The sequence below is a fragment of the Halyomorpha halys genome, unplaced genomic scaffold, assembly GCF_000696795.3.
Source record: "Halyomorpha halys isolate HHAL.00 unplaced genomic scaffold, Hhal_1.1 Scaffold1889.1, whole genome shotgun sequence".
Lineage (NCBI taxonomy): Eukaryota > Metazoa > Arthropoda > Insecta > Hemiptera > Pentatomidae > Halyomorpha > Halyomorpha halys.
The window spans coordinates 57,522-69,207 of NW_027111391.1; the positions used below are offsets into that span (position 1 = coordinate 57,522).

Here is an 11,686-nt window from a genome sequence, read left to right on the forward strand (position 1 = left end):
ATTAAATTTAGATAAATATAGAAATAATAAATATAATTTACTAGAGATAAAATAAGTATTTGAACACAAAGATAATTTACTTGGCTTGAAGATAAAAAGAAAAGTAAAGCTACTTAGAAGATTAAATAAAATATAGGATGAAAATAATAGATAAAGAAGTAAAAATGTGTTTGGAAAATATTTCAAAAAAACTAAAATAAATTTACTAAAGGAGATAAAATAAATAATATGCACTAATAAATTAATAGTTTCTATAAAAAAGAAAGTTTTCCTTAAGTTGAGAAATAAAAAAGAAAATGGGGGGTTATAATGACAAAATAAAAATAGGCTAAGCAATAAGAATAAAATATAGCAGATTAACTGAGGTTTAAATCTAATGTAACCAAGGGGGTGGCGTCAGTGAAAGGCTGCCTTCACCTGCCTCGCCAGCCAGTACAGGTGTCTATTGATGGGGGTCATCTCTTCGCCTATATAGATCCTTTCGTCGCTGTCCCAGCCGAGATGCCTGGTAGTGAAATCTCTTTTCACCTTTCGGAGCCGAATCACCTCGTCGCGGACAGTCTGGCGAACGAATCGCACCACTATCGCAGGCGGGCGAGGGTCCTCTCCTCTGGGCCTTTTTCTTTCCACCGCATCCAGGTCTTCCGGGCCGAGCTTCACTCCCAATGCCGCTCCGATCGAACATATTATGCCCTCGGGTGTGTCACCTGTTTTCACCGGAATGCCCCTGATTTCAAGTGAGTGGGTAAGCTGGCCTTGTTCTGCCTGATTTATTCTAGCTTCCATACTTTTAATTTGTTTTTTCAGATTATTATTTTCTATAACCAGTTTTTCCGATGTTTCGTCCTGCTTTTTAGCTCTTTCGTCCTGCTTTTTAGCTCTTATGTACACATCATATCCATTGAATGTGTACATATTACATGCCATTGTATGTAGGTTAAGTTTATCAAGATGGGACGACTTCGATGGGCCGGGCACGTTGCACGTATGGATGATTCGGTAATACTCAGAACGAAGGCAAGGACAAAGAAAGGTTGGCAAGCCAAAAATAAGATGGGAGGACTCAGTGACGTTGGACGCACGAGCTCTACTGGGAGTCCGAAACTGGAGAGCAGCTGCAGGTGATCTTATTGACAGGCAAAGTTTTTTGGAGGAGGCCCAGTCTCAGTGACGGGATGCAGCGCCTATGTTAGCATATGCTATGTTATGACATCCTAATTACCAGGTTTTTGTGCAGTAACTTCTTCTTTAACCAACCCGTATACCTTACGGTATCGAGGGAGCCTCGATCCATTTCTTAAACCCTCCTCCATCTGTTACTAACTTCTTGAATTCACTTGGAATGATTCAACTGTTACTTACCAGATATGATTTCCTCCCACCTTTTCTTTGGAGTTCTGCATAATCATTTTACCTCAATATTTGTTTCCCATATAATGTTTCAGAGCATTCATAGCACATGTCGGAACCACATCATTCTTTTCTATAAGAGGTTTCTGCATCGTATCTTCTCTTATTCCTTTACATCTAATTCCGTCAAATCTAGATTTACTGAGAGTTTCTCCTTCTACATTCTCAGAAATTTTATTTCTTTGCTTGTATATGGCTTCCGTGTTTTGTAATACTAGGCCATCTTCAGCTGATTAGGTTAGCATATGTATAAATACTGGTTTATACACAGATATTTCTGTTTTTATCTCCACCTCACTTTTGCCAAGTATGACGTTACGGAAACACATTTGTTGCATTGTGCAGAAACTTTGACCACTTTATTGGTTTTTCCAACATCTTGAGTTGCTTTTCTCTTATCTAACGATTTTAAAATTAATTTAATCTTTTAAGTATAAATTTTTGGTATTCCATCCTGGCTGGTAGTTTTTAGGAATTCAATGCTTTGAATTGAACTGTTTTCTTTTCATTCAGTGATTTTAGTCATAATAATAATAATTTATTTATTTGTTTATGGGGGCAACACCCGTACAAACGTAGCTAGCCTGCAAAATACATAATTAAATATATCATTGTTGTTATTTTACAAAAATAGTGAATTGAAAATAATAATATAAACTATTAGCAAACAATATATAGCCAAGCGGGGCTATCTACATTCCCCAGAGTAATAAAAAAAATCATGCATGAGATCATACATCTTATTGAGAACATGCATCCTATTTAGATCAAACATCTTATTCAGATCATACTTCTTATTGAGATCAGGCATCTTATTGAGACCATACATCTTATTGAAATCATACATCTTATTGAGATCATACATCTTATTGAGATCATACATCCTATTGAGGTCATACATCTTATTTAGATAATACTTGGTTGGGCAGTCTTTACTCACATGTCCTTCTTGGTAGCAAGAAAAACTTTTCCTCGTGTCTGGAGCAGTTCTCCAATTATTTCTTACATTGGTTTTAAAAGCTACCTGATTGTGTGATTTCTCCGTTTATCATTCCTGTTTTTTTAGTAACTTCATGTTCCCCAACATAAGAATCCATTGGTGAATACAAAGCGTCTGAACCATTACGTTTTGTATTCACCAATTAATTCTTCACTAACACCAACTATATAGTCTTTAACAAGCACAGATGTTTTAGTGTATTTTATTTATTTTTTTTTGTTTTCTGGTACATTTTTAGTATAATCCTTCACATTTGCATCAATCTCCAATTTTAACACATACAATCCCTCAGAAGACCTTTTTCCAGTATCATGTTTTACAATTTTCACTTTGTTTTTAGAAAAAATCACAGATCAACTGTCCTGTGTTATTTTATCCACAAACAACAAATTTCTCTGAGATGTGGGATGTACATCACATCTTTCAGTTGACACTTGTCACTTTTTACACAAGCAAGCATTTTGGCTGTCATGGATGCACAATTTTTAGCAAGATCTACCTCAGCATTTATAGGTTGTGCCTGCGATAATACACTTATATTGTTGGTCATATGTCTCGTGGAACCTGAATCTAAGACCCATTCAGTTGATTTTTTTCTACATTTTTCAGTAAGTAAAGAAGCTGCTGATCTTTGGTTTTTACGGAAGAAACAGACCTTCTCTCGGTGGTTGGTTTTTCTACACACACCACAGGATTTTTTGTTGGTTGGGCAGTCTTTACTCACATGTACTTGGTAGCAAGAAAAATATTTCCTCGTGTCTGGAGCAGTTCTCCAATTACTTCTTACATTGGTTTTAAACGCTACCTCATTGTCTGATTCCTCAGTAGAAATTGAAGAGCGTCTTTCCTCAGCCATCAATCTTGTAGTTAAATTGGAAAGAGTTTTCATATCGGAGACTGTGCTTTCCCAAGCACTTATAAAATATTTATACTCCTCTGGAAGTGTTGTTATTACCTTTGAAATGATCGTATTATTTGGTATATCATTGCCCAATGATTTTAATTTGAATGCCATACTGGAACATCATATATTCCTATAACTCCATTGACCCTAAGGTAACCACCCTGTCCTCAAACCTAAAATCCATATTAGATATCCATGCTCATTTGAAAACCAGAACCATACGACGTCCCACTGCTCCTTGGCTGACCCCCGAAATAAATGAAATGATGAAAAGAAGAGATGCAGCGAGTCGCAAATACCGTCGAACCCGCTTACCTGCCGATTATATATGTCTTTCAAGATCCTCCGAAATGAAACCCAATCCGCAGTCCGACTTGCTAAAGGCACCTACTTTCATAATACCCTTTCCAATGCTCCTGATTCCAAATCCAAATGGAAAATACTTCGTAACCTATCCCTACCAGAATCCAATAATCTCAGTTCACTCCATGTGACTCCAGATGACCTCAATAACCATTTCTTATCCTATGCTCATAATTCATCTATTTCCGATATTCAACATAACAATTTCAATCCAGAAGACTTCTGTTTATCACATCTGTCCAACGATGAATTACTTTCCGCTGTTCTAAATTCCCACACTAATGATTATGGCCCTGATAGTATTCCAGTAAAACTAATAAAATCCAGCCTCCCTGTCCTGATTTCCGTTCTTTACCACATCTACAACTTTTCATTGCAAAACTCCATATTCCTATCTTCCTGGAAAACTGCCCTTGTCCGACCGTTGAAGAAAATTTCCAGCCCTAGCTTACTGCACGACCTCCGTCCTACATCTCTCCTATCTAACCTTTCCAAACCGTTAGAACACCTTGTCCAAAGTCAACTCTCCAACTTCCTAGATGAACGTTCCCTTATCAATCCTTTCCAATCTGGCTTTCGATCTGGCCACTCGACGCAATCCGCTCTGCTTAAAATAACCCATGACCTTCAAAACTCCATTGAACACCGAAACCTCACTATCCTCATCCTTCTAGATTTTTCCAAAGCTTTTCACACTGTTGACCATAACACCCTCTTTACTAAATTGCGTAATCTTCCTCTATCCAACAGTGCCCTGTGCTGGTTCAAATCCTTTCTCTCAAATCGGTCCCAGTATGTAGTCGTTCCAGGTGAACCTCCATCTAAAACCCTTCCCCTTTCCTGTGGTGTTCCTCAAGGCTCCAATCATCTCCTAAAAATAGTTCCTAATATTCCAACTCTGTTCCTACATGATAGTCCCATCAAATTTTACCCCACCATCAAAAACCTGGGAATAACCTTTATCAAACACTTTCCTGGAAAAAACATGTATCCAATATCTCCCGCCGTACCTTTTCAACTTTAAAAAGTTTAAATTACCTCCGCCGCCTATTTCCATTTGAAACTCGTAGGCTCCTGGTCACTTCTCTAATATTTCCCCACTTTGACTATTGCTGTACAGTGTATGAGGGCATCTCTGGGGATCTCGAGGCGAAATTAAAACGTTTGATTAATTGCTATGTACGATACCTCTTCGGGATCCCAAGGGACGCCTCTGTTTCCCGTTTATATGCAGAGTTGAAGTGGCTTTACCCTTCCTACCATCGTAAGTATCTCATGGCTTCCTTCATCTTCCAAGTCATCCAATCCCGCCGTCCATCATACATCTACGAGCTCCTTCAATTCAAATCCTCCATACGTTCCCGCAATACCCGTTCCCGGTCTTCAGATTTATACACAAGGGCCCACCGAACCGCTGCTTTCGATAGATCGTTCATTATCCGGAACTCCATCCCTTCCAACATCCGTCGCTCCAATACCCTCCCTACCTTTAAATGCCGCCTTTTCAATCATTTCCTATCCATTCAGACCCATAAAATTCAGATCCATACATTAATATAATTGTAAATATGTATGTAAACTATTATATCATTCTTAATTATTTTTACATCGTTTTCTTTTCTCTTTTTTATTTATTCATTTTTTATTGTTCAACTGATAAAAGTGAGAAAGTAACCTATAATTATTTTTTTATTATGACTGTTTATATTTCTTGGTATTTTTGTTTAAGTATTTCTGAGGCTCCTAAGCCCTCATCTATTGATTTCTTTGTATTATTTTAAAGGGACTCGTTCCAGAATAAATAAAGTATTATAATCATTATTTTCGATTGAGCTTATATGGTTTGGCATGTCTATCTCTGTCTTAAATTTAAAATCAAAGAAATCTTGTAAAAGTTCATACATTTGCTTAGAAACATTTCATTCATATATGTTACGTATTCTGGAATAAATTTGACTTGCAGTAGTACAAATCAAAATATGAGTTAATGCTCTCCAATTTACTGTGGTTACTATTAACTTTTGGGCTTTAGCATCATTTAGCACATATACCTTTACATTGCTGGACTACGGGAGGCTCAAAATCTTTAGAAACAACCTCAAACAATCCGTTGTCTTTTTTTTTTTTTAATATTTATTTATTGCTATTTACAACTGTACATTATAATATATTTAGTAAATCTGATCTAAGTTAAACGTTGTCTTTTAAGAAGATATTTACCTGGAATTTCAACATTTGGAAGTTCTCAGGTCCTGTCGCCTGCTCAATTCTATTTATTTCATTGAATCTGTTGAGATCCATTTTATATTACTGCTTGCACTTAAATGTTTTTTTACTTAACGAACTCAAACAAATACTACCGATCCATTGAAATCCATTTTACGATGTTACTGTTGCACTGCTAACGAATATATATGAACTGTTTTTACTGTTCTTACTTTTATTATTAGGAGGAAGGTTATACGAAGCTATCCGTTCATATCTTTCCCAGAGATTCATGCGAGTTAACTACTTTGGAAGTACGTCCCCTTGCCGTCATACACGACATGGTCTACCCCAAGGATCTGTTTTAATCCCAATACTTTTTAATACCATGGTGTATGATATTAACAACACCGAATCACCTGGTATTAACACCCTGCTGTATGCAAATGACCTAATAGTGTGGGCCACCACTAGTAATATACCAGGACTAGAGTGCCTGCCTAAACAAAGTTTTGAGCAACATCCATCTATGAGGAGAGGAAAATAAAATGGTCAATAATGCATCCAAGAATGTGCATTGCTGATCTCTCTGTCAACCAAACCACATGAGTTAACACTGTGGCTAGGAGACACACAACAGCCAGGGCAGACTGTGCATAGTGCCTGGGTGTTAATTTGAATAATTGTCTTTCATAGTCGAAGCGTGTTGCGACATTATGTAGTCAGATTGAGCAGCGAATGTTGCGATTACTGAGAAGATTGGTAGGATTGAAATGGGAGGCGTCGAAAGATGTCCTCTGAGTCGCAAAGAAACGCATTTGCAACCTTCAATGGAAAATGGAGCAGAACTGCTTATAATTGCCTCAGAAATTCTGGCCAAGCTGACAGTAACCCAGAATAAAGCACTTAGATTTATCCTAGCAGCTCCTAAATCCACCCCCGTTGCCGGTATAGAAGTTCTGAGTGGGGTCAAACCTCACCCAAAGCTGCAGTTAAGTTCTACGAAAGCCTGAAAAGAGGGACTACATCCTACTGGAAGCAATACCAGCCTGTTTCTGAAAGGCTTGCAACTCAACATAATTTCTCATCGAAGATAAGAGAAATCCCTTATTTTATTTTATTGATAAGATATTTTTTCCCGCTTTCTGTAACATATCATTTATTAAACATTTGTTTATATAGCTCTACTTCTTTTTGTATACACTGTTTCCGACTTGTTTATTTATATATGTTTTTTATGTTCAATTAATATTACTTTAATGGCATAGGTGGGTAGGCATCTCCATTGTGGTTGCTTTTTATCTACTGTAAAGGTATCCTCCAGTGATCAGTTCAAGTAATTATATAGGGGCATATTGGAGTCCTATTGTTTCCTGGTTTTCGTTATTTCATCATTTCGTCTATCCGGTTTCTTCTCGATTCTTCTACTCTTGCGCTTGAATCGATCATGTCTTGCGCTCCCTCAACAAATGATCCCCCATTCGGTAGCCTTTATCTTCTTCCCGTCACTTTGGCTAACTGTACCTTGAGGATTGTAGCCAGGAACCACATTCTTCCCTTGGCCTCCTCGACATCCACTATTTCTCTCATTTTATCCGTAATTTGATTATATCGGGTAAGGAGAACCCCACATACTGCCTGCTAGTCCATCGAGGTTTTCTAACCTCCCTTTACATTTGAAGGATATCTTCCTTCGCCTTCAATGAGACCGCATCTCCTAGAAGGTCTTCCGCTACCTTCGCTTCAAATATGGTTCAAATCACCTATTTTTCCGATAAAGCTGTCTGTCTAGAAATTGCATTCTACAGGTCCTGTGAGTTTGCAGTGCCAATTTTCATATATTCCAGAGTATTTGCGAGTGCAAATGCAAATGCAGCCAGTGACATCTCTAAATGGTTATTTCAATTGACGATGAACTACAAATGGGAAAGAGAGAAAAAAAAAAAGTTTTCTTTTGAAATTTAAAAAGAACTTCCAATCTATGCACTCGTTCTCGGGTTTCAGCACAGAATGATACTAAAAACAAAGGAAAAAAGGTTTTTTTCCGAGCGTCGTGTAGTTCGATTCAAGTCCAACCATCTAAGCGATTTTTGCCTGGAGTGTGACAGACGGAACTTCCAGTAACAAAGGATAAAATTTCCTGTATCTTACCATCTATAAAGAAATCCACAACCACGATTAAATATAGCGCTCTAGTTATTCTGCAAGATCTTTTATAAAGAAAACTAATCCAGAGAAATACTCATGTAGTCACCATACATCAATGGTGTTGGACTTAAAAAGTATATAAAGGTGCTTCAACCTACGGGTTCCTTTATCACCTCTGCTTGGATTCTGTGAAGATTATCAGAAGATTGTAACTATATGCCTAATAGGGAATGCATGATAGGGCCGTGGAATATAATGGACTCCATTCAAATCAAACCATCTATGCGATTTTTGCCTGGAGTGTGACAGACGGAACTTCCAGTAACAAAGGATAAAATTTCCTGTATCTTACCATCTATAAAGAAATCCACAACCACGATTAAATATAGCGCTCTAGTTATTCTGCAAGATCTTTTATAAAGAAAACTAATCCAGAGAAATACTCATGTAGTCACCATACATCAATGGTGTTAGACTTAAAAAGTATAAAAAGGCGCGGCCGCAAAGAGTAAAATTATAATTCCAGTGAAAGCCGTAGAAGAACGCAAATCGTTGACTGCGAGCTATATTTCTAGAATAGCTAGATTTCTTCAAACTGCGGGATATTACGTCTTGTTATGAATATGGAAATATAACTCACACGTGGGGGATAGAGTGGGCTCAGGGATCCTCAGGTCGATTGTGTAAATATTGAATATTAGAGTGTAAATGACTATATTATTTTATTTTGTTTATTTATTTTTTCACACAGATAGTTTTTTTTTTTTTTTTTAATTCATTTATTTATTTTATTTTAGTATGTGTGAGATCATTCATCACCTATTGCCCACAACCGTGTGGCAGATTGTAATATCTATCAATAAATAAAAAGTATTGTTAAAAAGTTCAATGATTAAAGTTTAAAAGTTTATACTTCAATTAAATATTAAAAGAAAGAGGATTATAATTCAAAGTCGAAAGAATTTAAGTATAGAAGAGATTACAAAGCCCTACTTCTCATTTAGAAATTAAAGCTCAAAGTATTGCTACACGAATATACGAACAAAATGGCGGCCTGGCACACAGCGTCTATAACGTATTTCATTGGGTTGATGATGGTTACGTAACAGCTGGAAGGTTGTAGTGAATAAAGCAGGAAAAAGGAAATTTAAAAAATGAACACGAATTTTTGTACATTTTTAATTTTATGACAACTCTATTAGCTGATAATAATGACATCACATCACCTACTCCTATATGTAATTTATTAGTGGTTAAAAGTTTCTTCAATTACACCAATAGAATAAACAGATAAAGTGGATTAACGAGTTCAATGTCAGTGTTTATGTTTTAGGTATTACCCGTTTAAAATTCAATCCATAGAGAATTAAATATTGCTTTGTTGATACCCGATGAGGAAATTAAAATAGAAACTATTATAGCTCAAAGTCGAAAGTATTAAAACATAAGTAAGATCAAAATGTCCTACTAAGAAAGGATCTATTTATTTCTCAGTTTGTTTATGCTTTAGGGATTGCACAAGTTCAAAGTCCCTTGTTTACAATCATCGAAGGATTAGAAGATAAAGCTCTACATAACATTGTTCATTTTTTTGTTTTACCTGTTCAAAGTACTTGCATCGTTTAAACTTAAAAATTAACAACGTACAAAAGATTTGTTTACTTCCAAAGTAAAACAGAGATAACATTAAAATTCAAAGTCGAAAGGATTAAGAGATAAGGGAGATTCACAAGTCTTTATTATTATTGTTTATGTTTTAGGGCTTAGCCGTTCAAAGTACCTATTTTATTGGAATTCCAGAGTTAGGTGCGCTGGAGAAAAACTGGAGAAGGTTAGAAAATCAACAATACCCCTCAAAAGATGAATAACATGCAAGTGTTATGACTTAGTGAAAATCAAATCAAAGTTATCAGGTTAAGTAAGGGTGAACCTGTATACTGGGACATCCTGTATATGTCTTTAAAGGTTATTATATAATAGTTACAGTTTAAAAAAAAACAATAAATATTTTTTTGTTTAAGTTACTCACAGATGAGGGAAGTCTTTCCCCATCTTCATCAACACATTTGTAAAATTTTCCACCAAAGAACTGAACTCCCATAATGGAAAAAATTAGCCAGAATACCAAACATACCAGAAGTACATTAAAGATAGAGGGAATGGCATACATTAGCGCATTAACAACGATCTGGAATCAGAAAAAAAGTTTTATTCTGGTTTGAGTTTTTTTTTCCAACTGTACTTGAATAAAATATTTGAGGTATCTATGATAAAATATATTATTAATTACCCTCATTCCTTGCCACCTTGAAATTGCTCGAAGTGGTCTCAAGGCACGTAGTGTACGTAATGAGCGTAGAACTTTTAGATTCTCGTTTTCCTCAATCAATAGACTGAATACAGAAACCTGAAAAGAATAAAATCCACAGTATTTGTTTATTGGAAAAAGGTAATTGATAAAACCCCAAGTAAGATTTTTTATCAATAATATAAGTGAGATATAACTTGTTAAAGTAAGATGTAAAAATTAATTTTTTACTGTATACATGTTGCTGTGGCAAACTGTGAATATATGGTATCAATTGTTGAGCTCGAACCGTTTGCAACGGTTTTGTGACAGCCCGACTGCTGTTACAAAACCGTTGCAAACCAAGTCAAGTCGGGAGGTTGCCAACAAGCTTTGTATTGTGTTGTTTGTTCTCACTACCGTAAGAATGTTTTATATTATCTAACCGTAAGACCGGTAAAAACATTTTATTTGTGTCCCTCATCCACGAGTTCAACATAAATAAGAAGCACAAAAAGATTTGAATCATTTTTTTTTTTTTGAAAGAGATGTAACATTTGAATTAAATTTAGTACAGAGGTAATTCTCTGCCTGCTTTAACAATGCTTGTAGAAATCAAAGTAATTAAAAATATTTTCAGATCAAGTCAAATATTGAAATAATTCCTCATTTAGGCGGTAATTATAAGAATAATAATCAATAAAACAGTAAATAAAATTAATATTTTTCAAAATTAACAGAGTCCTGTTTGGTAAATCCATGATCTCCATGTTCTGATTTTCTATGTAATCACTTATCTAATAAGTGGAATAGGGTATCCAAAGTTAACAGCACCCAAACACTTACATTATATCCATCAAATTGAATTACAAAGTCTATTTTCAAGGTGTGCATAACCGGCTCTTTTCATACTATTAGACATTTTATGGAGATTGAACTAACATGTGAAACCTACTGGAATTTATGAATCCACCCCAGTTTGTTGTGCTAGTAATTGATATGATGTTCATTCAATCTACTAATAATTGATGAAGTCGTATTAAAACTCAGTCCTAGCTAACAGAAAGATTTTTGAGGGTAAAAAAATAAATATCGTTATGAGGGGGTCCACACATCTCTACATCTTTTTTTTACTTTTTAGAAAACTCCACAGATAGGAGCGCTGAAAAAGAAGTGGAGAAGGCTGGAAAATTTACTATATCCTAAAAAGATTGAACAAATTTCACTATTATGACCCAACCAATTATTATGACCACCATTATTACGATCAAATCAATAATTGTAGAGGTTAGTGAGAGCGAAATTGTATCATGGAACACCCAGTATATGTATGTTTGTATATAGGCCTTGTGCAACCATAATATATATA

General features: G+C 35.6%; 1 protein-coding gene across 1 annotated transcript in view; it reads right to left on the reverse strand.

The window, feature by feature from the left end:
- NaCP60E (Na channel protein 60E) overlaps positions 1 to 11,686 on the reverse strand; it is a gene marked incomplete at its 5' end in the record, with an annotated part of 101,600 nt that overhangs the window by 45,488 nt on the left and 44,426 nt on the right. Inside the window, 2 exon segments of the mRNA XM_067049393.1 lie at positions 10,060 to 10,218; positions 10,321 to 10,437. Of these exon segments, the coding sequence (XP_066905494.1) occupies positions 10,060 to 10,218; positions 10,321 to 10,437 (276 nt within the window).